General features: G+C 49.6%; 9 protein-coding genes across 9 annotated transcripts; 5 read left to right on the top strand and 4 right to left on the bottom strand.

Annotated features, from left to right (window-relative positions):
• Positions 1–690: 690 nt before the first annotated feature.
• N7509_010560 (uncharacterized protein) lies at positions 691–1,817 on the bottom strand (the record flags this gene model as incomplete). Its single annotated transcript, XM_056635197.1, has 2 exons — positions 691–1,015; positions 1,222–1,817. 2 exons carry the CDS (start codon positions 1,815–1,817, stop codon positions 691–693), a joined length of 921 nt encoding a protein of 306 aa, XP_056485817.1.
• A 1,465-nt stretch (positions 1,818–3,282) lies between these two features.
• Positions 3,283–5,098, bottom strand: N7509_010559 (putative AMP-binding enzyme; the record flags this gene model as incomplete). Its single annotated transcript, XM_056635196.1, has 4 exons — positions 3,283–4,188; positions 4,263–4,399; positions 4,454–4,718; positions 4,784–5,098. 4 exons carry the CDS (start codon positions 5,096–5,098, stop codon positions 3,283–3,285), a joined length of 1,623 nt encoding a protein of 540 aa, XP_056485816.1.
• Positions 5,099–6,089: 991 nt separating this feature from the next.
• Positions 6,090–7,850, top strand: N7509_010558 (putative DNA polymerase iota; the record flags this gene model as incomplete). Its single annotated transcript, XM_056635195.1, has 2 exons — positions 6,090–6,137; positions 6,195–7,850. 2 exons carry the CDS (start codon positions 6,090–6,092, stop codon positions 7,848–7,850), a joined length of 1,704 nt encoding a protein of 567 aa, XP_056485815.1.
• A 1,383-nt stretch (positions 7,851–9,233) lies between these two features.
• Positions 9,234–10,178, top strand: N7509_010557 (uncharacterized protein; the record flags this gene model as incomplete). Its single annotated transcript, XM_056635194.1, has 1 exon — positions 9,234–10,178. The coding sequence occupies one exon, from the start codon at positions 9,234–9,236 to the stop codon at positions 10,176–10,178; it is 945 nt and encodes a 314-aa protein (XP_056485814.1).
• A 745-nt stretch (positions 10,179–10,923) lies between these two features.
• On the top strand, positions 10,924–12,877 carry N7509_010556 (amino acid permease; the record flags this gene model as incomplete). Its single annotated transcript, XM_056635193.1, has 6 exons — positions 10,924–11,010; positions 11,079–11,597; positions 11,654–11,918; positions 11,982–12,104; positions 12,223–12,601; positions 12,670–12,877. 6 exons carry the CDS (start codon positions 10,924–10,926, stop codon positions 12,875–12,877), a joined length of 1,581 nt encoding a protein of 526 aa, XP_056485813.1.
• A 623-nt stretch (positions 12,878–13,500) lies between these two features.
• N7509_010555 (uncharacterized protein) lies at positions 13,501–15,029 on the top strand (the record flags this gene model as incomplete). Its single annotated transcript, XM_056635192.1, has 4 exons — positions 13,501–13,546; positions 13,618–13,721; positions 13,785–13,856; positions 13,920–15,029. 4 exons carry the CDS (start codon positions 13,501–13,503, stop codon positions 15,027–15,029), a joined length of 1,332 nt encoding a protein of 443 aa, XP_056485812.1.
• A 471-nt stretch (positions 15,030–15,500) lies between these two features.
• On the bottom strand, positions 15,501–16,281 carry N7509_010554 (gluconokinase; the record flags this gene model as incomplete). Its single annotated transcript, XM_056635191.1, has 2 exons — positions 15,501–15,953; positions 16,039–16,281. The coding sequence occupies 2 exons, from the start codon at positions 16,279–16,281 to the stop codon at positions 15,501–15,503; spliced, it is 696 nt and encodes a 231-aa protein (XP_056485811.1).
• Positions 16,282–17,959: 1,678 nt separating this feature from the next.
• N7509_010553 (vacuolar protein sorting-associated protein 26) lies at positions 17,960–19,634 on the top strand (the record flags this gene model as incomplete). The annotated part of the gene is made up of 5 exons (XM_056635190.1): positions 17,960–18,179; positions 18,249–18,721; positions 18,812–18,836; positions 18,942–19,058; positions 19,354–19,634. 5 exons carry the CDS (start codon positions 17,960–17,962, stop codon positions 19,632–19,634), a joined length of 1,116 nt encoding a protein of 371 aa, XP_056485810.1.
• A 415-nt stretch (positions 19,635–20,049) lies between these two features.
• N7509_010552 (uncharacterized protein) lies at positions 20,050–25,504 on the bottom strand (the record flags this gene model as incomplete). The annotated part of the gene is made up of 7 exons (XM_056635189.1): positions 20,050–21,771; positions 21,828–24,611; positions 24,666–24,754; positions 24,809–25,015; positions 25,069–25,242; positions 25,304–25,370; positions 25,427–25,504. The coding sequence occupies 7 exons, from the start codon at positions 25,502–25,504 to the stop codon at positions 20,050–20,052; spliced, it is 5,121 nt and encodes a 1,706-aa protein (XP_056485809.1).
• Between the last annotated feature and the right edge of the window lie 92 nt (positions 25,505–25,596).

Below are 25,596 nucleotides of genomic sequence, written 5' to 3'. Positions count from 1 at the left end.
GGATCAACGATTTGAAGTCGTCGATCTTAATTTGATGAAAGTACTGTGTGTGTTATTGGGTTGCTAGAGCGAGTTGCGGGGATTCCTGCATGGAAAGTGAAGGAGTGCTGGGACGAAAGGCCCACCGATGCGACAGAATGGCGATGTTGATACGGAGTACGGAGTACAGACTACCTAGAAACAATATTTAGTTATATGTGTGACACAGGCTACATACATCGCAAATAGCCGCCTTGTCTGTGGCTGCATAATGCTGCACCTCTTGTCACTTCAAGTTGCCAAGGAGATGGCGTCCGGGTCATACCGGGTCCACCTGGAGAAGCACACTTTATCTACTCCGTGCTCTACGAGTATTCAAAGAGTGAGAGATAAAGCCAGTGTAAGAAATATGTACATGTACATGTATGTCCATTGATGTATTTGGTGTATTAATGGTACCAACTTAAATAGAGGTCGTAGTTATATGCCCGCACCCACGGGATGAGATGAGAATAGTAATCGCTTGAAAGAAAGAAAAATGAGCCACCAGCGCCTCTAGCAAGCCATCAAGCAAAAGCAGAAACAGCAAAGACATGATTCATCGAATCTTGAAGATATGCATCACAATTATATATGCGCGTAAGGAAAAAGCCACCAGCAAAAGACCCGCGACTTCAGTCTCGCCCTCGCCCTCGCCCATCTAACCCGGTTTCATTGCGATAGATATTTCGATTCCGGCCGCGGGTCTGCCAAAATGCATGCAGGTTGATCGTATGGTATTGACTGTGGCAGCTCAGACTGCGCACTATCCGGACTCCCCTCGATAGGATCGAGAGTCCACTTCCACTCACGGCGCCGTTTCACCCGATTTTGTCGCGGCGTCTGCGGCGTCGGAGAGTACGGGGTAGCCTCGAGACCATCCAGCAGCGCCACAGCGCGAACCTGTCGCTCAATGCGCAGCGTGCGGCGTTTCTTGCGCTCTTCCTTGGACAGAGATGTTCGGTCGCCGATTTCGTCAGCGCTTCCTTCGTCCGTACTTGACTCTGATACTGATAAACTGCTTGAATCCGAGTCTGACCCTGACCCTGACCCGGAACCCGATGTAGATCCTGACGCCGATCCTAATTCGATTCCAGCTTCGTCATCTTTCCTGGTGACGCTTATGGCGGTGTGGGTGTGAGAGTGGGTGTGGGTGTGGGTTTTGGTGTTCGTATTGCTAGCCCCACTGTCTGCCTCGTGCACTGCCTCTTCCCGAACGAGATCCAGGTGTTGCGCCGTGTATCGCTCCGTGCGAATCTCTTCTTCGAGGATGTGTCGGAAGCTGACTTGCTTCTTGGCGGGAAGAAGACCCGGCGTGCGCCTGCGCCGCCAGGTCCACCCGCGCCTGCGGAAACGGAGCCTGAGCGCCGTCGTGAGGCTCCCTCGAGCGGGGAGTTGCGGAGAATGCTTCGCACGCCAAGTGGGAGGCTGTAAGGGCTGCGATAGCTGTACGGGGAGTTGTTGGGGTTTGTGTGATGAATGAAGGGGGAAATAGGTTTGGCGATAGGGACGGCAGTGGTGGTGGTGGTGGTGGTGGTGGTGTTTAATCGCAGGCCGGAGGTGGTGGAGGCCTTGGTAGGTGAAGTGGCTGTGGAAGATGGGGATGTGGCATCGTAAGCATTTTTGAAGGTGTTTCGGACGGTCGGCGATGCAGTCGCAGTTGCAGTGAAGGAGCGCGACAGGCCAGTTGTGGATCGGCCAAAGGTGAGAGGTAGCGAGGTTGTTTGGAGGGTGAGTTTGGGGCGAGAGGAGATGCTGTTGTGGTCACTTCTACCACTAGGAGGTTGCAGACAGGACATGGTGGATGAAGAGCATGAGCGTGAAGGAAGGGATGACTCGAGTGAAGAAGAAGGTGTCATTGAGCAGGCATGACGAAGAGAAAGAGAAAGCGTATGATGTAGGAGGAGTATGTAATGCAGAAGAAAGAAGGGAGGGGTTGCGCTAAGAATAGTCGGCGCTTGTGATCGTCACAGTCACAGCAGATCACAGCAGACCTATACTATAGGAGTATAAGTGTACAAGACAGATGCTTGAAGTATCTATACAGATGCTTGAAATACTCCTGTCACCTGAATAACCAACAATCAACAGAAATAGAAGCAAGCAGAGATTTTCCTGGGGACTTTGAACTATTGACGCCACATCCAGCCCGGTCGGAGATGGCGATCGGCCTTGAGTGCCGTTCTAATTTAATCTTAAAGACTAGTGTGGTTGTGGATGGACTGGATCTTTGACTCATATCCTCTAGGCTGTAGGCTGTAGGCTGTTACTATAATTTATCTGTCCCTTGAAGTTGTCCTGCCTCTCAATATCCATACTACGTACTCGTAATAATATACACAGTCCTGTATACACTGACTGTTGGATGTTTGTTCTATAAAAAGAAACAGAAGTGGGGCAAGGATCTCTGATGGCGAAAACTGGAGTTACGAGTGACAGTGTGGCCACATTACCTACTGTACTGTACGAGTAGAGCTATCTTACGAGTACGACTGCCTCTGAATCTCACGAGATCTGCTTTCTTTTCTGTCTTATTTGCCTCCCGTTTGATTAATTTCGTGGAGCTGCAGCGGACCAGGGGAGTTATTAGCCGCACAGCTCCATGTCCGAATACTGGTGGCGTCGGTCTGGACACGGTAATGTCTTACCTACCTACTCCGGATCCATACTGGAATGGAATATCTCCTAAACAAAGCCCCTCGGCCAGGCATCGATCTTCCTGCAGCCCCCATCACTTCCAGCACATTCGATACCCTTGCCCGTTGGATCCCTAGCCGCGTACGAGTACATACCAGTAGCCCATTTTAGAGTATTCCATAATGAGGGGTATCTGGAGCGAGGGTTCCACTGCCAGTGCAAATCCTACCAATGTACATATGTATGTATGTAGTAGTTATTCATGCAACGTTTAAGTATTAGTTAGTGCACATCCCCTACTCCATCGAACAACAAACCCCGCCGCATTGCGCGTCTCAAGCCGCTGAAGTCTGGCCATCCCCTTAACCTTGGATCGGGGCTCAGCACGTGGTCCCAGTGGTCCCCGGTGCCTAACCCAGTCTGTGCTGCCGTCCACCCCACCGACGACACGGGAGTGAGGTCCACAGTTTGGTTATCGGGACCCTCTGCTTCCAGAAAACTTGCCGAAGCCAACGACTTCATTTATATCAACATACAGAGCACGATCAATGGTCATTCTCTCCTTTGCCACATTAGCCCTCGCCCAAGTCATTGAACTGAATGTTCCTTATTTCTATATCAAGGGCTCTAGGCAAATAAAGCTGCAATCTCATCCTTATAAGCTGCCAGAGTCTGCACCCGCCCAACACTGCCCTTAACCGTCCGTACAAACGGCTTATCCTCCGTCGCTATGATAATTCGATCGGCAGAAAGAGCCACACACTGATGGACCTGAGCATTGACCTTATCAATATGAGACTGCAGGGCAGCAAGGAATGAAACCCGGTCATTCTCGTCCACACTCCCGGTATACAATTCAAGCAAGAGCACCGGCGCCGAATACCCATGACCCCCAATCAACGCCGACTTAACAGCGGGGTGAGCTTCGATCTCCGGCTCTAGACGCGACGCATGAAGGCCTTCCCCATGCGAAAAGCTAACATGGTCATCGGCACGACCAATAATCTTCCACAGACCCTTGTAAACAGGGTGTTCGATCCAGAGATCATTCGTCGGGTAGCGATCACGGTCCGTATAAAGCTTGAAGATTGACTGCGTTCGGTCGTCGGGCTGGCGCACAAAGACTAACTCGTGCAGATCATCGAAGCGCTGCTCGAAGACCGCCCCGGCACGTTCGTGGAAACTGATGTAGTCCCATGCGTCCTTTTTGCCATGTATTTTGGTCATGTAGCCTCCGGCTTCGGTACTGCCGATGGTAGGTGTGACGTTCGTATGCGACGCTAGCAAATTGCCTGCCTTTGCTGCTAGAGGTGCCCCGGCGTACTGAACATAGTCGAGGCTTCGCAGTGTATCAACACCGGTCTGTGATAGACATATTTCTTCGATGAGGGCCGGTGTTAGAAGGGCGGAATTTACTTTGCCGTATTTAATGACATCTAGAACGTTTTGAGGAGTTGGAGGTGCGGATGGTCCGACTACGATGATTGTATCGTTAAAGGTAGTCAGTCCCAATATGAAAATCATTCCAACCAGCTATTCAGGATTAGTCAGAATCCAAAATCTGAAAGGGAAGATTTTCAATAGTAGAGAGAGAGGGTTGGAAATACATGTAAAGATGGCAGCGGGGTATATAGTCGTTTGTTGCTATACCGGCCGACCCAGCACTCTTCCATGCCTGGAATAGACGCCACCACGCCGGGCATCGCCATCATGTACTGCGTATATGTAAGTGGCTTAGGGTATCCTAATGGTTGGTCAGTATTAGCTGATACATTGCTAGGATGTACAAGCGACGAACCTGTGGTGCCTGATGTGTGGAAGACAACCCAGGGATCATCCTTAGCCTCTTCCCACGATTTGGAGTATGTATATGTGGGTGCTGGGTCTTCGTTTACAAAGACGCTGAGGTCAGGCACCGTGATAGCTTGAACGTGAGGTGCTTCCTTGAGTACAGCTGCTATGGGTTCCGCCATCGCGGCTGTGTGCAGATAAAGACCACAGTTCTTGGCATTGAGGATTCTCGTCTGAGCATCGGGCGTGATAAGTGGCGAAGGAAGGACGATCTAGCACCGTTAATGTTAGACAAATGTCGCATTCTGAGGTGTCTTTTTCATTATGACATGCATACCACTTTCTGCAGTTTCGCTGCAGCCAAAGCCAGGATTGGATAGCGCAAATCCTTGGGACCCGCATAGGCAAAGCTTTGGAATGGCTCGGAGCTTGGGGGTAGATTCTCAGATAACCAATGCGCGGCATGGTTGGTGTAGTTATTCAGCTGGCGAAAGCTGATATCCTTGTATCCTTGGGAGAGATCTTGGTCGTTAACTGGAACCGAGGTCCATGGATTCCTCGAGTCATCGTTGGCTCTTCTCTCGACCGCGGAGATGGTAATCTGTTTGCCCTCCTCGGCAGCGGCAAGAGAAGCGATTTGATTATTTGTCATGGTTTGCATTATCATCAGAATTTCTCTTATGTTATGTGTTAGAGATGTGGTGGAAGAGGGGTAGGTAGAAGGGGCTTACGTTCTTCTCTTCGGTCATTTTAAGGCCCCCACCCGGGCTCAGGCTAGTGGAGAGGCTGCGAGCTCATTGCCCATGAAGCATACCTTGAGTAAGTAGTTTATTATCCTCAGGGTCCAATCAATTTAGCAATATTTTCCTTGGCGAATAAGTGTATAGAAACTTGGAAATATGTGGGAACTCTCCGGCCATACAAAACCATTCAAGGCTGCGATGCTGGCAAAATTCTACCATTCTCTGCAAGCCTAAATTGGTAGAAAGTACTAGCCAAGCATTGCTTCCGCGTATGCATATCTGCCATCCTCTCAGTAACTACTCTCGGACCTCTACTGTAACCAGATGGGGGCCTGATAGGGCGAGATGCTACGATCGGAGCTTGAGATGAATCGATCAGGGTTTATTGACAGTGGATGTACCGGTTCACTCGAAAGTAGTGACCTAAAACAAGATTGATTTTTTACGAAATTCCAAAGTTTATCTATATTTTCAGACCGGTTGTAGATTAGATTTTCAATGCAAGTCACAACTGAGCGGCGTAAAACACTATATCCGGTAGCTGCGTCGTAAATCACCACATCCGAACATGATGCAGCAGGGAGGTCAAAACTACAAATTCGACTATTTGGCCAGGGTAAATGATTCTAACTTCTGAACTGCCAGACATCCATGATGTTTGTTCCTTTTTTCCGTGAATTTCAGCAATTCCAGCTTAAGCCGTGGGAGCAGCCACAGCCACCAGCACAGCCACAGCAGCTCCAGCCACAGTCGCGCCAAGGCCTTCGGGATGGCCGTGACAGACTGGCCTGCCACGACAATCCTCACCTGTCCCAACAATCAGCCTCAGGTCTCATTCACCATTTTGGCCTTGAATATCAGTCCCCTGTCCATGGATGTGGTTGTTTCCACTCGGAGTCTATGGCTGCAGCACCGGTGCGTGACGACCGTCGCATCGTCCTCCACCTGGTAAGCATTCCATTGTATTTACATAGCTGGAGCTGGAGCTGGAACTGACAAAACCAGGACTATGACTGTTTCTATGCCTCAGTCTTTGAGGTCGAACAACCTGCCTTGAAGTCCCAACCCCTGGCAGTCCAACAGAAACAAATCGTTGTTACCTGCAACTATGAGGCTCGACGCCGCGGCTTGCACAAGCTGCAGCTCATCAAAGATGCCAAGCGCATTTGTCCCGAAGTCGTCATTGTTCTGGGTGAAGACTTGACCAGGTTTCGAGATGCATCGAAAGATATATACCATTTCATCCACGGTTTCATCTGGGGTGGCCGCGTCGAAAGACTCGGCTTCGACGAACTCTCTCTGGACGTCACAGAAATGATCGACTACAATGTTGAACTGCTCAATCGGAATGACATGACTACTTCCTTCTTCCATCTCAACAGAAATGATCCGACCGTTGGATTCACTTACGATGCCACAAGATTTCATGGCTCTACATATCCGCCCCCGGGAGGAGAATCTTCCGCTGTGGAGTCCGATCCCTCAACACTGGAAATGAGGCTCTTGGTTGGTTCCCATTTGATGGCATACCTGAGAAGCCAGCTTGAGTATGACAAAGGCTTCACCGCTACAGGCGGGATCTCAACTTCCAAGTTATTGGCCAAGTTAGTTGGCAGTGTTCACAAACCAAATCAACAAACAACCCTAGTTCCACCATACGAACTCACCAGCGATGGCAAGGAAAGCAATGTCATTCAGTTCATAGACGCCCACGAGATCCGCAAAATACCAGGCATTGGATCGCGGTTAGCACAGAAACTGAGAACGCGGGTTGCAGAGCAAAATGCTGGCGAAGAAGAGGTAACAGTGCGCGATGTTCGCTTGTACCCTGGTATGAGCCCACCGCTGCTGGAGAAAACTCTTGGCGGGCCAGGTGCCGCGAAAGGGATCGGCCAGCGAATCTGGGGGATATTTCATGGCGTGGACAATACCGAAGTGATCGAAGGACGTGATTTACCCACCCAAATCAGTATCGAGGACACATATGGTCGCGGCCGTCTTGATAGCCCGGAAAGTGTGCGGCGGGAATTGACGGTATTGGCCAAGAGTCTGCTCCGACGAATGAGAACCGACTTGCTCGTCAGGGGTGGTGGAAATGATGAGCAGCCAAGGTGGCTGGCACATCCACGCACGCTCCGATTATCGACGCGGCCAAGGAACGCACCGGAAACGGACGGGGTGCGGACGTACAACGCTAATCGAATCTCGCGCTCGGCTCCACTGCCGAGCCTAGTCTTTAATCTAGACGAAAGTATCGATTCCTTGGCCGAACGGGTTGTCCAGGATCATGTCATGGGTATGTTTCGCAAATTACACGCTGAAAAGTCCGGGTGGGACCTTGGCTTGATGAATATCGCCGTGACAAACATGATTGAGAGTGCGGGAGACCAGAAACAAAGTAGTGGACGAGATATTGGGAAAATGTTCCGGCAACAAAAATCAATTCTGCGGGAGTGGACTGTGCACGAGTCGGATGATCGGTTGACGCCAGAATCCGAACCCGACTTGTTGGAGGAGAGTGATTCTGGGTGGCAAGACGGAGACGAAGATGGGGATCACGATGCGCCGTTGCTAAGCATCGAGTGTCAATTATGCGGGGCTCCGATCCCACATTTTGCTCAACAGGCGCATGAACTCTACCATGCGAGCGAGGAGACTTGAACACTTTCCAAAAGGAGAAAATGCCTCGAAATCAGGCCTGAATATAATGGAAATCCTATGTTACAGAGTTGGCTTCCCTTGATCCCGCTAGCAACGTCCTAGTAGAGGATGGGAGGGGAACAAAAACAAAACTCGAGAAGCCCAAGGCCACGGCCAAGTCCAAGGTACATTTCACCTACGCGGGTACCTGCCAGAAGAGTCTATTCGGACCAAGAGTAGGACACGGAGAGGAGCTTTAAATTTGCAAGCCTTGTGCGAACGAGCCAACGGGGGAAGGGTCCGCAACACTCCATCGGGCCAGGGCTTAGCGCCGAGTCACGGCCCCTCCACCTGGTCCAGGGATGTCAGGATGTCGCGTGAGAAACTAGCCATTTGATTGACTTGCCGTCCGATAATTATCCGGGGGCGTGAAGGCACATATAATGGCATTCTCCTAAGGCAGAAGAACAATTAGCCTTTATGTGGAGGGGGAAGCCGTGGCGACTGATTTACAGTTTCTGGCAGGATTGTGTGAACCGCCGTAAATCGCTTCGACGAAAGACCAAGAACAGCGAGCAGCGACAAGGTGAAACGAAGGAACCAGACCGTGCTCATTGGAGGATTCCATTCGCTTGGTGCGATGCGGGGAAATTAGAAAACTTTAGTGCTGACCCGAAAGGGCCAAGGCTCAACCCCCCCCTGATGGCGAGGGCGAGACCCTCTGGGCCAGACACTTTCTCGCCTATTCTGCCTTCATCTCACAAATATTGCCTATATCCAGAGGGACTCCTCCGGGGTTGGGTTTCTTGGAAGAATCCATTATGGGCTCGTTTAATTCGGTTGACCCCACGATTGAGCCTGAAGACGGAGTTTTGAAACGCCGTTTCTACCGTTGGATCAAGTTGGCGCTGTGCTGGGAACTGAAGTTTGCATGTGCCAGTGCGTGGAACCTACTTGAGAGAATTAATATACTACCCCGGCCCGATTCCCCCAATCAAAAAAATTCAGAGTCCGCGCTTCGTTTCCTCTTTCCACCGCGTGCTACAACTCAGGCAAGGACCTCACGGTGTTTCCACATTTGTATCTCGCTCGCTAGCTAGCGTGGGATCTGACCCCCCGGGCCTTGAGCCACTAACATCGAGCTTGGGGTCCCAAAAGTACTCGTTCTCGGCACTTTCACCCCCATCCCCCCAACATTATAATACTACTTCGCATGGCCGTTCCCCTGGAGTTGTCAACTATCCTTGATCGTGGCTCGTCTTCGCTAGGCGCGAAGGCCATCTTAGGGCCCAAGTGCCTTGGTCGAAATAATCGACACATTCAATCCTTTCTCGGTCCAAGTTAACATCGATTGAACGTGCAGGTCGCGTCTGAGCTCGCGAACTCCACTCTCCGGCGGCTATCATGTCTAGCGACTCTTCTGAAAATGGGATCATCGGCGAATACTCGGGCAATGATTTTAGTATCAAAGCCACTTTCACAGTGTTCTTGGGAATCGCTCTCTACAACTCTATTGAGCTTATGGTGCTCATATTTGCCTCATTTCGCCGATACCAAGGTCTTTACTTCTGGAGCTTGTTGCTTGCAACGGTTCTAGGTGTAATTCCACAGTCCCTGAGCTTTATCCTAAAATACTATAGTATCGGCCCACTTTGGTTCTCCATCACCTTGTCCACTCTGGGATGGTATTTTATGGTCACGGGACAAGCGTTAGTGTTATTTTCGCGCCTCAATATCGTGGTGCAAGATTTGACAGTCAGTCATCGTGTTCTGGCGATGATCATTGTCAACGCCATTGTCTTGCATGTCCCAACAACAGTTCTCACCTACGGCTCCAACTTTATCCAAACTTCAGTTCGGGTCCATGGATACACCATAATGGAGCGCATTGAGCTCACCGGATTCTGTCTCCAAGAATTTATCATTTCCGGCCTATACATCTCCAAAACTATCAGCATTCTCCGCGTCTCACCCCCCAGCATCCACGGCCACAATCCGAATCGCAAGGTCATGTATCAACTACTTGCCATTAACGCCCTCATTATTGTTATGGACATCATTCTGTTGGTCTTCGAATATCTCAACTATTTTGTCATTCAAACGACGCTCAAATCGGCGGTATACAGCATCAAGCTCAAGCTTGAGTTCGGCGTCCTGAGTCGCCTTGTTTTCCTGGTACAGTCACATCAATACTGGCCACGAGATTCACCCCGGGTCTATCCACGCCCGACACCAGCTCGTGAAGAGCTGGAATATCACACATTTCTTGATGATTCTCGAGATAGTCCCGACTATGTCTCCACGCCAAAGAGCTGTGAGCTAGCAACTTCTCGTCATATCTCTGCCTGACCGGGTGGTTCTTACGCATGCTTCATTAATAATCAATGTAATCTAAAAAATGACTTATCAAGACCTTTCAGAATGTCTATTGACTTTTGATTATCAAAGAATATCCCTGTGGCCTCATTTTCACGAGTCAACCTTGGAACAACTCTGTCACAATCACTGGCTGCCGTTTGTTATTTCTCGTCAGTATGCTCGGTGAGAGATACTAGAAGCAAGATACCGCTTCAAATCCCAAGCTATAAGTCATGACAGACGTAACCTTGGAATTTGCCGATGGCCTCCCAACCTTATCTCAACTGCGGGTACCTGCAATAGGTGCATCCGGACCAAATTACAGTTACTAGTCTCCAGGATACTGGATATTCTCAAGTAATAGAGTCTTCCCCGGATTCCCTATTAAGGTGTGGAACCCCCCTTCTTCCCCGCAAGGGAGAGGTTAGTGCGGGGGTGCGTTTATCGCATGGTTGCAATCAACTCCTACATTCGACTAAACCGGACAGTCCGCATTGACCCGTCACCGCCAGAAAGACATCCAACGATGGCGATCAATGCAGTATCGGGTTATCGCGACCCCCACGCACTTTGCAAGATACGGTCGCTATAGGCCATGGCACCGTTCCAATCGCGCTATCTTATCTTCTTGCATCCTTGTCTTGGGCCTGAAGCTTATATTTATGTGGCTTGCTAGGCTCTTGCTTTCGATGTGACTTTTTTTTTCTTTCAGTAACGCAAGGTCCCTTCGCCGATAATGACACAGAAAGGTATAGATGCGGGGGGTGATGAGATCGTCACTACGTCCCGGACATATGCAAACGACCACGATATCGAGAAAGAGGTCTATGACAAAGATGGGGCTGGAGCTCCAGAGCTTGCAGAGACGAAAGAATTGAGGTCTGTTTCTAGCTTTTAGATTTAACAGACCCTTATACTAACCGTTCGGCGACTAGACGAGGTCTACAACAGCGTCATATTCAAATGATTGCACTCGCAGGAACAATCGGAACCGGTCTTTTTCTAGGTTCTGGAAGAGCCCTGGCTCAGGCAGGGCCCGCAGGCATATTTATGGGATATACTATTATGGGACTATTGATTTCAGGTGTTACACTTTCTATCGGAGAACTGAGCGCCCTTGTTCCTCTTAGCGGAGGCATCATCCGACCAGCAGCTTACTTTGTGGATCCTGCGTTCTCCTTTGCCCAGGGCTGGAACGTCACATATCAATATTTGATCTCGATTCCGGCCGAGTGCGCCGCCGCAGCTACTATTGTGCAGTTTTGGGTGACACTCAATAATGCAATTTGGGTTACGGTTTTTAGCGCTGTTCTCTTTGCTACTAACGCGTTCCTTGTGAGGATCTACGGTGAGGTGGAATTTCATCTTGCGCTTTTGAAAGTATTCTTGATTGTCGGTATGAATTTTATGGTATGGATTCGAAAACCCTTCTTGTAAAATAGTACGATACTCATCATGCTATACAGGGCATTGTTATCACTGCGGGTGGTGGCCCGAACCACGAAACAATTGGCTTTAAATACTGGCACGATCCCGGGCCATTCGTGCAGTATCTTGGTGTCCCAGGCCCATTGGGCCGCTTCATGGGATTTTGGACTGTTTTTGCGAATGCAGCATATGCTTATTCTTCAGTGGAGACCATTTCCATGGCCGCTGCAGAAACATATGCTCCCCGAAGAAACATCCCGAAGGCGGCGAAGAGAGTATTTGTTCGTGTTCTTTTGTTTTATGGTAAGTTTTTTTCTTCACTGAAAGATCAAGACACTGGATATGATAACTCATCTTTTGGCAAAGTCATCTCGATTTTCATGATTACTCTTCTGGTCCCATCCGACGATCCTATGCTCCTAAAGAAGCACTGGTACCGCAGCCCAGTCGCCATTTCTTATAGCCGCAACCCGAGCCGGCATCCCAGTGGTACCCCATATAATTAATGCAATTGTTCTTACCAGCGCTTGGAGCTCGGCAAATTCAAGTTTGTTATTCAACTCAGCAAGCTTGCATACCTTGCGCTAACCAGATTAGCGTTGTTGAGCGGCTCACGAATTCTCTTTGGCCTCGCCCGAGAAGGCCAAGCCCCAAAATTTCTCGCACGTACCAACCGTTGGGGGGGTTCCTTACATGGGTGTTCTTGCGATCGGTGTGTGGATGGCGCTCGGCTACATGTCTGTTAGTGCCACTGCCGCAATGGTGTTTACATGGCTACAGGATCTTGTGGCATGTGCTCAGATTATGGGTTGGCTTGTTATTTGCACCACTTATTTGCGGTTTTACTATGCCATGAAAAAGCAAGGAATTTCCCGCCAAAGACTCCCCTGGAAAGCGCCGTTTCAACCGTATGCGGCATGGATAACTTTGGTTTCGCTTATCATTATCCTGCTTACTGGTGGTTATACGACTTTCATCCATGGACAGTGAGTTTTTACTCGGCTATACTTAAATATGATTATTATAAGTCTGTACTGACACAGTCTTCATGCAGCTGGTCTACCGAAACATTCATTTCGGCATACCTTGATATTGGAATCTTTGGAGCACTCTACTTTGGATACAAGATCTGGTATCGAACTAAAATTATCTCCTTGGATGAGTCACCAGTGGCTCGTTTCGTGGAGATCGCAGAGAATGACCCTGATCCTCCAGAGGAACCAAAGTCAGCATGGTCAAAATTTAACATTCTGTGGGGTTGAAAGAAAAGCAGTACATTCAGTATTATCTAACGACCAGTGGCATCTACAGGTGATGTAATTGTTCGAATTTTCAAACCTAGAAGAGTCGATAACCTAGGTATATACCAGCCTTCGAGCCTAGGCTTAGAATACTGAGTTGAGCTTCAGGTGGTGGAAATTAGTCAGTCCACACCGCTATATCTAGTCCTTTGAGCTTCAGATAGTCTTTCATACTATACATATATTTATGATTTCTCTAGACTCTCTGTCAGTATATTTAGTAAGGCCACCAAAATAGCAGTGTGTGGGTGTGGATGTCTGATATTCCATAGATTGATTCTCCGCCTCCGCAATAATGGCATGCGGGGAAGGTCACGTGGCTGTCGGTTACCGTCGGCGCGGAGTCGCGGAGGAGCTACCATAGATAAATGCATTTCACCGTTCCTTGTTGCTTTTTAACCCCCCTTCGAACGTGATTTTGACAACTTCTTCTTTCTTTCATCTCACAAATTGTTTCTACCATGAACGTGTTGCGCAGTGGGGCTAGCCTCCCCCGGGTTTTGAGACCTTGTCGACCCCAGATTCTTCTCCGCACACCATGCCCCATACCGCCCGTCTTGAACCGAGGATTCCATGCAGCCTCGATGCTGATGGGAACCAGGTCACAGATCTTGAAGGACGTTGGTGAAGGTAAGCAGGCACATCTGGAGGACTTCCTTTCTGGCTATATCGGACGAATTGGTTGCTAATCTCTTTTGTAGGCATCACCGAGGTCCAGATCATTCAGTGGTATGTGGAGGAGGGGGCACACATTGAGGAATGGAAGCCATTGTGCCAATATCAGTCAGATAAGGCAGTCGATGATGTGAGTTTCTCAAGACGACTCCGTGCTTATTCTAGATCCATGAAATAACTCACAACCTCGCAGATCACATCAAGATATGAAGGCGTCATTAAGAAGCTCCATTTCGAGGCTGACGACACCATACCTACAGGAATGGTACGAAGAAACACTACTTCAATACACATGAGATTATTTAGCTAATTGAGCTGCGTATACCAGGCACTCTGCGATATTGAGGTCGACGACGCGAAATATCCTGATGATCATCCCCCACCCGCCGAGCCAAAGGCAGACCCAGAACCGACCGAGGCCGTTGCCGAATCCGAAATAATAGCAGAATCATCTGAACATGCCACATTCATTTCGGAAACTGCCCCTGAAGTCCCTACAGAGACACCAGTGACACCTCCCAAGTCAAAGCATGCATCCCTTGCAACGCCCGCAGTGCGGGGTCTCTTGAAGACGCATAGCATTAGCATCCTTGATATCGTTGGAACTGGCAAGGAAGGACGAGTTCTCAAAGAAGATGTACTCCGATTCGTGGAAGCCAAGAATTCTCCTTCTCAGTCTCCATTGACATCAGCCCCCACAACCTCATCCATAACGCCAGACACACGTCAAACTGAGTCCAGTGTCCGACTGACTCCAATCCAATCGGCCATGTTCAAAACCATGACCAAATCCCTTAACACACCACACCTCCTCTACGCCGACGAAATCGATGTGGGAGACATAACATCGATCAGAAAGAAGCTCGCAAGTGATGCCAAAGATCCCAAGAAGATCACCTTCCTCCCTTTCATTGTCAAGGCCGTCTCACTCGCTCTGAACGAATTCCCCATCTTGAACGCCCGCGTCGACACCACTGACGCCGCAAAGCCCAAGCTAGTCATGCGCGCCAAACACAACATTGGCATCGCAATGGACACGCCGAACGGTCTTATTGTCCCCAACATCAAAGACGTGGCGAACCGATCAATCTACGACATTGCGGCAGAAATCTCACGCCTCAGTGCCCTTGGCAAGGAAGGTAAATTAACCCCCGCCGATTTGAATGGCGGTACTATCACCGTCTCCAATATTGGAAATATCGGCGGCACATATGTGGCTCCTGTCATCGTGCCGACGGAGGTTGCTATCCTTGGCGTTGGACGCACAAGGACCGTACCCGTCTTTGATGAGCAGGGTCAAGTCGCTCGTGGAGAGCAGGTTAATTTCAGTTGGAGCGCGGATCACCGGGTCATTGATGGAGCGACAATGGCGCGCATGGGCAATCTGGTGCGGAACTTCATTGAGGCGCCAGAGTTGATGCTTCTGAACTTGAGATGAAATAGATAGTTGTGCATAGGCATAAGCATAAAAATAAGATTTAGAAGATCTTTCTTTATAAATAAGTTTCTGTCTTTTTTTATTTTAGATTTCTCCTGCCCAATCAAAGAAGGTTCCATTTGATGGGATTTCATTGGTCATATACAAAAGTGTATGTATGCCATTTCGCCCCGAGACATTGGGGGGGTATCAAAAGACAAGCCTTGCAGACTCGTACGAGTACGCCAAAAACAAGCAGAAGCGCAAGCGAAAATGAAAGTCAAAGTAAATGCGATCAAACGGTAATCAAACAACGCCAGATAAAGACACTTGCTTGCCCTCTAGGTTTCGATCCTAGGCGAGCCGGTCATTTCGAATATCCATATCGTAAAAGAGAAACTCCCATGACACCACGCGGAGAAGGTGCAATCCTCCGATGCAAGCTTACGTCACATCGCTATATTGTATACAACGAAAGCAAAGAGAAAAGTCTCACTTCAGCTCGGAGAGTTTCGCATGGACCGATTTGAGCACATTTTCCTCCACTTGCTGCTGCGAGCCCTCCACATTGATAGTGATAGCATCCCACTCGCCCTTAGGCTCCTCCAGAGCCTGTAGCTGCGAGCGAACCATATCGCTCTTCATATAATGGCCCTGACGCTGGGTGGTTCGCTGCATGAGGACCTCCTCGCTGAGCTTCAGGTAAACGAAGTGAATCTGGACAGAGGGCGACCCATAGGCGGCAACGCGCATGACGTCGCGGTACTTCTTCTTGAGGGCAGAGCAGGCAACGACGACACCGGCGGGTGGGTGGAAGTTATTGGACTCGGAGGGGGAGAGAGCGTCGATGGCAGCCTGGCGCAAAGAAATGAGCCAGTCCCAGCGGTCTGCGTCGGTGAGGGGGATGCCGTTGCCCATCTTGTCTTTGTTGGCCTTGGGGTGATACTATTGCGCGATCTGTGTTAACTAGCTGTTGCTTTTTCTCTTCTCGATCATTGGGTATATCGAGGGCAGGGCAGGGTCTCCATACATCATCGCCTTCTAAGAAGGACAGTCCCAGGTCCTTGCGCAGGGCCTGGCCGACTGTGCTTTTGCCGCAGCCTGCGGGACCGGTAACTACCCAGATGTGCTGGGTGGGTGTCGAGTTCAGCGAATTCTGGGAGTTGAGGGCGGAAGGCATGGCGGAAGATCCAGCATTGGGTTGGATGGGCATGGAAGCAGAGATTATGGCGGGTGTAACCGATGGTTGAGGTCGCTCTCCGGCGGAAAGCATGGTGGTGAGGAAGAGTAGGAGGAGAGAAGAAGAGGAGAACTGGTCTGGGGGGCAGTTCCAAGGAAATTAGCCGGGGCTGAGTGGATGACGGTATGAGACCGCGGTGATACACGAGGGGAGAAGGTTGGTTGAGGACGGTGGTCTATGCAGTATAGAAAGAAGTACAGAGAGTACGGAGAAGTACAGGGTATAGTAGAGAGAAAGTATTGAAGAAAGAGGAAAGAAACGAAAACGAGAAAAAGGAGTCGCGCGACAAGAGGCAATCACTTTTAAAAGTATGAGGGTGGGTCGGGGGGGAAGAAAGAAAGAAGCAGAAGCCGAGTGGGGGAATGCTTATTGGCGGACTGGTCATTACCCGAGTGGAGGAGAGTGGGATGAGTCTCCGATCTGTCGGGTACATACACAAGGTCGTAGGGAGATCGTCAATGACGAAGGGATTTAACTTGATTCAAGACATGAATATGTGCAGTCTATATACATATTTTTACTATCACTCTCTCAATGGCATTTATCCCCTCCGAATACTCCGTATCTGTCCTTTTCCTGGGAGTATACTTAGCATCCGGTTTCGGATGACATCACCATACAAGGTCCGTACCGTAAGGAACCCCCACGCTATCTTTTCTTGATCCTTTTTGGTATTTTTCCCCGTCTCTGTCTGTCTCTCTCCGTCACCGCCACTGGATCTCCATTTCGAAAATCTCCCTCTAGGGAAATGTTCGCCGGAAACTTGATCTATCCCATGGGGTATCTGACACTTGACCTCTCTTTCTGCAAGACCTGGTTTGGAGTCCAATGGGTCACACCCAAAATCCTTTCAAAAAACTAAAATACCATGCATATACGGTGTAAACAAGTTCCGACTCGCTCCACGTGTGCTGATGTCCCTGGCTTCAATAAGGCAACAACAGCCCAAAGTGAGGCATCTCAGAGCTCCAGCTGAAAAGCAGGAGGGGGTTCCAAAAGTCCTTGCAATAGTGAGCAGGGATATCTGCAGTCAAGTCACACCGACTCGGGCTCCAACTCGGTAGACAGCACGCATGAGGGCGTTTCCGCCAAAGTACATCACTTGGAGCCCCTCTCACCGAACCACGTTACATCACAAACTTCAGGTTGAACCTTCGAATCTGGGGAAACAGTGCGGGGTTCATCATGAATGGTCACAAAAGTGCTCAGATCCTGGCTGGGCTCCTCGTGGCCTATAAGAACAACGTATGTCGGAAATCAAAACCCGACAGAGTAGATAGGGTGCTTAGGTTCTAGTTCTTTTTGTATCAGGCCGGGGAACAAGAAACTCAACGGCTCGAAGTCTGTAAAATACCATGCAGCAACCCTTGGAAGCACTGCCCTGTGCCTACGAGCCCTGCAGTATAGTACTACAGCATAAAGGCTCGGTGATATATATCCGGGAATGTACTTCCCCAGCCCGTAATTGGAATCTTGGAACTTGAAGTTTCCGAGTGCCTACTGCAATTCATCATGAACCAACCAGCTAGATCTCAAATATTGGAATATCACACTCCATTCAACATCAATTCTGGGATCATCTGAATGTTCTGTTCAAGTGGGAGTGTGGTTGATAGCTGCCTTGCGGGGTATGACTAAGCAGCGAGGCCACGTTCTGGATCCCCGAGCTAAGCTGCCTGACCTCCATCTTTGACTACGGCTGCTGCACATTATGGCTTCGCTATTCTTTTCCACCCCTGTCGACATCGATGTCGTCCTGGACAACCTCGATGATCGCCAAACTGTCGATGTCAAGCTCGATAAGGCCCGCCGTGAGCGGGTCCCCTTGTACATGGACGGAGAGTCCGTCAAGGGTGCGGTGACGATCCGGCCAAAGGATGGAAAGCGATTGGAGCACACAGGAATCAAAGTGCAATTCATTGGAACCATTGGTGCGTAATTTCCGTCGACTGGCCCCGAGTCATGGAAGGGAGGACGACACTAACTGCCTGGGGCGACAGAAATGTTTTACGATCGAGGCAACCACTACGAATTCCTGTCGCTTGTCCAAGAACTCGCCGCGCCCGGCGAGCTGCTCCACCCTCAAACCTTCCCATTCAACTTCAAGAACGTCGAGAAGCAATACGAATCCTATAATGGCATCAATGTGAAACTGCGCTATTTCGTGCGCGTGACGGTCTCGCGGCGCATGGCCGACGTCATCCGCGAAAAGGACCTCTGGGTGTATTCGTACCGCATGCCACCCGAGACCAACAGCCCTATCAAGATGGATGTCGGAATTGAAGACTGCCTGCATATTGAGTTCGAGTACTCCAAATCCAAGTATCACCTTAAGGACGTGATTGTGGGTCGGATCTATTTCCTGCTCGTACGACTGAAGATTAAACATATGGAATTGTCTATCATTCGACGGGAAACTACCGGATCTCCTCCCAATCAGTACAATGAGAGCGAGACACTGGTGCGATTCGAGGTATGTCTTAGTATCAACATGCCCCTCCCTCGAGTTGAGGCTGGCGTGTGCTCGCGTGGACAGTGTGGACAGTGCTAACATTGCGGCCAGATAATGGATGGCTCACCTTCTCGAGGTCAGTTCTTACAAAGCCCCTCCCACCGGACTTGTCAACTGCGACCGTGTTGCTTTGTCATGGAAAAGACATCGCCGAAACCTTCAATATGCTAACTTGCCACAGGCGAAACCATTCCAATCCGTCTGTTCCTCGGTGGCTTTGACCTGACACCGACCTTCCGCGATGTCAACAAGAAGTACTCGACACGATATTATCTCAGCCTGGTGCTGATTGATGAAGGTACGTTGTTGTGTTTCTATATCGGTCCCACCCAATTCATAGCGGTTAGCTATGATGCACCCAACGATGGTGTGGAGCAAGCAAGTGCCAATGATATCTTATCAAAACCCGTCGGCAATTGGTACGAGTTGGTCGGCCCGGCTTGCATATCCCACGGCCGAAATCCAAGTTTCCGTGCCGTGGCCTGCCGACCCCCACGCTAGCCTGGTCTTGGCATCCCACGCCTCCACCAATTCACCAAGGCGCTGAGTCGCTGAGTCGATGAGTCGCTGTATTCGCATTTCAACGGTTCTAGTGTCACTAACAAATGGAATCTCCTTCATTGCAGATGCCCGTCGTTACTTTAAGCAGTCAGAGATTGCCCTCTTCCGCCAAGCGCCCGAGATTGCCGCGACGCCCCAGATCGCCCAGCAGCAGCAAATCCAACAGCAAGTCCTCCTCCAGCAACAGCAGCAGGCTCTGCCCCCAGGATCTGCTACCGCAGGCCCAGGTCGTGAGGTGACGCCCATTCGGCCGGCTCAGCCAGTTCAACCAGCTGAACAGGCCCAGCAGCCCGTTTCGACACCTGCGGCATAATCGCAATGCTAGCTCTTCGAGTGATGATCTAACCCTCTCACTTCCTATCTATACCCACATCACTCATCTTAGGCACCCGCAAACTTCCTCTTCCTCAACTCTGTTTACCCTCGCCATGTGCCTGTACCATCCTTTTCTTTTTGTCATGGTCATGTCACGATATCACTCTGTAGCCCACCGTTTTCGTTCTACTGTCTACACATTTCAATAAGATCAATAAACCGGTTTTTTAAAATTAAAATAAAAATCTTGGGAAACATCTTAGATTTTATCGTCCAAAGACAAATGTCTATCCCAGAAAAACCGACCGTGATTAAATCAAGAATTTATGCATTATCGCCAGTTAACTCCGGGTGTCTTCTAGCAGAACCGGGTCTCTTTTTGTCCCGCTGGTGACTTTTCGGCATGATCGCCTCTATTCAAAGCGTCCAATCTCGTGCAATACCTTTCCAAGCGCTTCAAGCACCTGTCCATCATCACGTTCCTTGCCCGCAACCTGGATGGCTTTGGCAACCAGCGGATATAGCCATTCAAGATGCTTGCGATGATGAAGGGATGAATCGTCATTCTTTCCCGCCGCCACTGTAACCGTCTTGATGGATGGGGGATCTGGAATGGCTGAGGGCTCGCTCCGAAGTTGGACCGCGTGGACGAGTAAATGAAGCAATTCCCTGCGTGCCGGGGTCGGTTGTGGCATTAAGCCGCGGAGAGGTTGATCGGCGATATAGCACTTTATCGCGATGGCGCATCGAAGAAGAAGATAGGGGGAGATGGATCGTGCTAGCAAGGTTTGCGGGCTGGGTGCAGCAGCGGCGTCCTTAGAAACGGCACTCGTCGCAAGCTCAAAAAATGTATCCATGAGGACATATGCTATCCTTGGACGCAGCGTTGGGGGCGGGTCAAATGTGCGACCGTCGCGAATCTTATAGAAGTCCTTGAGAGGTTCTTGCTCGATGGGACAACTGGGAAGATCGAAACGCTGCGGTGGGTATATGAATGAGGAGTGGAAGAGGGCGCAGGCGAAGTCACGACGGACGGTCTCTGGGATGACAGATGCTCCTAGTGAAGGAAGTACCAACGTCTTCAGACGGGTGAATGCTGCGATGTCGAAAGCCTCGTCGGATAGTATACGTGCATTTGCTAACTGCTGGGTCTGGAAACCGCGAGCAGAGACAATGCCATGGGTGATGTCCACAATGCATTGCCAGAAATGGGCGACGTTTTTTTCGCTTGCTTCGGGATAACGCTTTTCGATATACGGGACAGCGGCTTCAAGGACGTTCAATGTGGTTGTAACAGCTTTCTGCCAGAGGAAAGGCTCACGGTCCTTGCCCTGCCATCTGTATTTTTGCGTGATCAACGCACCGAGATGCTCAAGTGATGTTGCCAAGGCGCCGTTTGTGAAAATATCCTGCTTGATACCGAAGTCTGCGATATACCAACAAACCAGATCGATGATACTTTTCGAGAATGCCACGAACGTCGGCTTTCGTGAATCATCGCCAAGAGACCACTTTGTCAATACCGAGTCAGACAGGTCGGCAAGACTCAGCAAAATAGCTGCCTGCGACTCTTCCTTCTCTGAGCAAAGTTTTTTGAGGCAATTGATGACCAAGTCCTGGACAGCAGAAGGGCGATCGAGATCTGGCGAGTATGGCGGGGATACAGAGTTCCATACCAGCAGACGCAAATGCTGGAGAACCTTCTCGATTTGTTCTGTGGTCAGGCTGTCTTTGTACAGTCGGTAGATCTGCTGAAAGGATTGAATGTAGGCCAGCGCTGCGTCTTGATTGGGCTTATCGAGGTCAAGGGCGGCTTCGTCTGCAGCAGGGTGGCCATTGGCCCAAAGGTCCCATGCACACCGAAGTGCTTCCTTGCTGATACCAGTCGAGGGTTGTACGCAAACGAGAATAGATGAAAGGCTGACAAAAGTGGCATCGCTGAATTCCAGAATGCGCATATCAATCAGAGCTTGTAGGTATTTCAAAAGTCGCTTCCAAGACTGGTCAAACTCCTCATCACTGACGATGGTATCGAAAAAGCTTGTAATCAAATTCGAGACGCCATTAATCATAACAACTGTTGTCGCAACCTTGGACTTGAGGTCGTCTGTATCGCCGCCTTGCTTTGATTTGGGCTGAAGTAGTTTGGTTTCGATACCCTCGACCATCAGGAAAAGAACCCTGTTCAGACATAGGCGCCATGCCTTCGGGGAAGCTGTTGTCCGTATGCGTCAAAGATTCTGAGTAGAGTATGTATAGCGCTGTTTCGAATCTCGGATCTCGGGTCTGTTGTGATGTCAACGATTCGGAGCAGTAGCAAAAGCCAAAGCGAGTTCCTTGAAACAGAGGGGTCACTGTCACAAGTAAGCTTGCCTAGCTCCTCTTCGCTAACAGAAGCGTCAACATGGCTTTCGATACAAAATTTCTCAATCTGCCCTTGGAGAAAATCGGACACGTTCCAGAAAAATGAGGTTGTTGTGAGGGAGATATTGAAGTCTTGTGTTTGAGAGGCGAAGCTGGACAACGAATTGACGAGACTTAATAGACATGTGGCAGGCAGAAGAGAGAGAAAGTCCGAAGCCACAAGATGCAATGACTTGTAGGCGGCACGAACCAAACGAGGTCCAGCAGGAAGACCTGATGCCCTACGCTCGGTTGGGGTTATTAGTTTATCTCCACCCTCCACCTTTGCTATCCCTTGGAAAACGCCGGTTATCAAGTCAAAGATGAGACTCCAACCATCCACGAATGTCTCTGCATATTGTTCGAGTATATTTTGCAGGATTTCCAAGCATTGTTCGTGAATTTCTGTCACAGTGATCGGAAGCGACTTCGACGATACTGTGTCCGACGAATATAGCGAGAAGACCTGGTCTTTGAGAGTCTGAAGGTTTCGGGTCTGTACCTCGTTTCGTGCCTTCTCATCGTCGACTTCCCCTGGTTTCATTGTCAAGAAGACTAACGAATTCAATATTCCACTGGCCTGTAGACGAAGGCTAGGGTTGACGGCGACATTTGTAGACGTAGAGATAAGACTTTGGGTCAGAAGCTGCCACGCGATATTGTCTTCTTCATCAAGCGAAGAAAGCCTCTCAAGGTTCGATCTAGCCAGATCATTTCCTTTTTCCAGCACAAAATTCAGCTCCTCGTCTTGCATCCTCGACTTGCCCACAGTGTGTGACACTCGTCGGGCATTTTGATTAAGGGCCCCAGGGCGTCGCGACGACTGTGGCGAGTTAGGTGTTTCCGACACTTCCTGTGCAGATTCTTTTTGGGATTCTTGTTCGGTAAATGTGGAGAGATTGAGTAATGCGAGTAGGATCTCTCGGAATGAAGCACTAGGGTAATCACCGGTGCTTTCAAACAGCTTAGCTGAGGCTGCTTGCACTGCAATTACTTCGGTTCCGAGATTTGCAGTTGGAACATCATTGCCAGAGACGACTGTTGTCTCTCCACTAGTCGTCGATTTGACCATTGTACTAGATGCACCAATCACCAAGCCAGTATATTGCAGTGTTTCAAGAAGGATAGACCAGGCCTGCTGATCTAAAGTTGGCCCCAGTGCAATTCCAAGGTTTAACAGAGCTCGTAGGCACAGAAGATTTCTTGTGCTTAAAGCTACCGGGACACTCTGTGCTGCTGCGCCGGCGGAGGGGTCAGAAGGCAAAGGATTGATTCGAGGTATATCCGAGCTTTTGCGTTTATTCTTGGACGTGTCAGGGCTTTGAGAGGCACTTGCACTGGGATTGACAAGGGTTTGCGCTTTAGATCCTCCTGTGCTTGCAGGCATGGCAGCCTTCCCTAGTGTCGTAAGGAATGCATCGCGGGGAACGGACAACCGCAAAAGACCTGCCACGTGGGCCAGCTTTTGGAATGCTCGTACAAGGTTGTGATAGAACTCATCATCCAAAGATGCTCGAAGAAAGGTTGAGCATGTCGCAAGAACCGCAGGCCAGCAATTCTCAACAATGTCGGCGCACGTCCGGATTGCAGAGTACTGAACGTGGGACTGCAGATCCAAAGGATTGATGGGGGCTGTGGACTTTTTCAAAGAGGATGAGGGTTTGATTCTTCCCAATTCATGAGCTTGAAGGTCTTGCGATGATCTAGCAGAATCGGGGCCTTGTTCCTGGTTTGCCAATCGATTTTTGCGCTTCTGTTTCAGGTCAGGAACTGTGAGCGGCAGAATGAATTTCGCGAGTCCTTCGGCGAAGCTGCTAATGCAATTGAGGACAAGGCTGTAAATGTAGGTTTCTGGAGGGAATGGCGGATCTGACTTGTCGAGAAGCTCAATGTAGGGCGTCCTAACAAGACTCCACTGAGTGCTGATACCTGGTACCTTGGTCTCAGTTTGAGGAACTGATGATCCAATGACGCCTGTAACTCCGCCAGTCTCAAGTGCGATTTGATCATCCGTAGCAGACCGTGAGTGATCTGGTCGTAGCGGTATTGTTGATTGATTGCTAACTCCAATCAATGAAGGCTTTTCCGAAGCGAGCTTTACAAGAGAAGCCATATGGTCCCTCAGGACGTTCTTCCTGCCCTCTTCTCCATCGTAAAGGGAGTATATCTGCCGGACAACTCCAGGCTCGGAGTAAAGTCCTCGGAACACTTCCATGCATAGCACTCGCTTCCAGGGCGCTGTTCCATCCGGTTCCAATAAATGAGTGAGAAGACCAAATGCCATTTCACACTCGGCGGGTAGGAGAGACATGTGCCGTTTCAGAAGAACAAGAAGAATTCTAGCCACTCGGACTGTTTCAGAAAACGAATGACGTTCAGACAAATATCGTACAGTTAATGGCATGAGGCGCACTCGAAGAACCTGTGACAACTCAGGGTGGCTCACAAACAGCCGACCACTGTTCAGTATGATACTTTCTATTAGTTCCAGGACGAATGCCGAGGACAATGTCTTGGTGCGTAGAAATTGCAACTGTTCACCATCAATAATCCGGCAGAGATCATCCAGAACCTGCGAATAAATGTCAGCACCGAAGATATTCAGGGTAAAGATCTTTCATAGTACCAGTAAAGCGTCATATGCAAATTGTGCCACATCCACAGACTGGCCATCTACGCTCACATGTGTTGTTGTTTTGGCATCGTCGGGAAGCCCTGCAGAAAGCATTAGTTATGCTCTGTAATGGGGGAATTTTCAAAATGGCCTACTGTCTTCGCTCGACACTCGTTCAAATGTAGAAACAACGAGTTGCTGGAGGGTAGCAGCCGCTGTGCTACTGACTGCAATCGTCTTGCTTGCTTGCAAAGTCGCACATATTTCCAACGTGCTCGCGAGTAATTCTCCACTAAGATCATTCGAATAGTATTGCAAAAGCGAAGGTAGTGATTGTAAGATCTTGAGCTGGATATCGAGACCTGCAAAACATTAGTATTTGGTACAATATCCATTACCAAGCTTCAGAACATACTCAGGCTGGTGGTCTCTTTTAGGCCAGCAAGAACGTCCTTCAGGCGATGAGATGGCAAAGATTTGGAAGCGATCAGCCTCTGAAGGCAAATTACACCGATACCCGCAAGTTTCGCATGTCGAGTATGGCATGCGATAATAAATGGTTCCACGAATGTGGGTTTGCGGACCAGATCTACAGTACATGTCAGTCATTCTCATTTTCAATTTCCAACTTTCAGCGAGCTAATGCATACCTGCTGATATTTGCGCTTCAGAAGTTGATGGTAGCGCCTTCAGCTCATTGAGTGATTGCTCTGCTGCCTATGTCGAGTATTAGTGGCCACAGGGGAAAGATAACGGTCAAGGGGTCGACCAACATTGCGCAAGTCGGCATTTTTCCGCCTGGATTCTTGAATAAGGTTGGCAAGTTCGGTCTGCAGAAATTGGGAGGACATTTTCCAATGAAGAATGATCCCATCAACGCATGGCCAACGCCCGTTATACTGATGGTCGGAGGTCGCAGTGTCCGCAATATCGGGGTGTTTTG

Source organism: Penicillium cosmopolitanum, assembly GCF_028827165.1.
Source record: "Penicillium cosmopolitanum strain IBT 29677 chromosome Unknown utg000009l:1.0-9042332.0:1.0-9050551.0, whole genome shotgun sequence".
NCBI lineage: Eukaryota > Fungi > Ascomycota > Eurotiomycetes > Eurotiales > Aspergillaceae > Penicillium > Penicillium cosmopolitanum.
The sequence above is the reverse complement of the archived record's forward strand: the minus strand, read 5'-3'. Positions and strand labels throughout refer to the sequence as shown.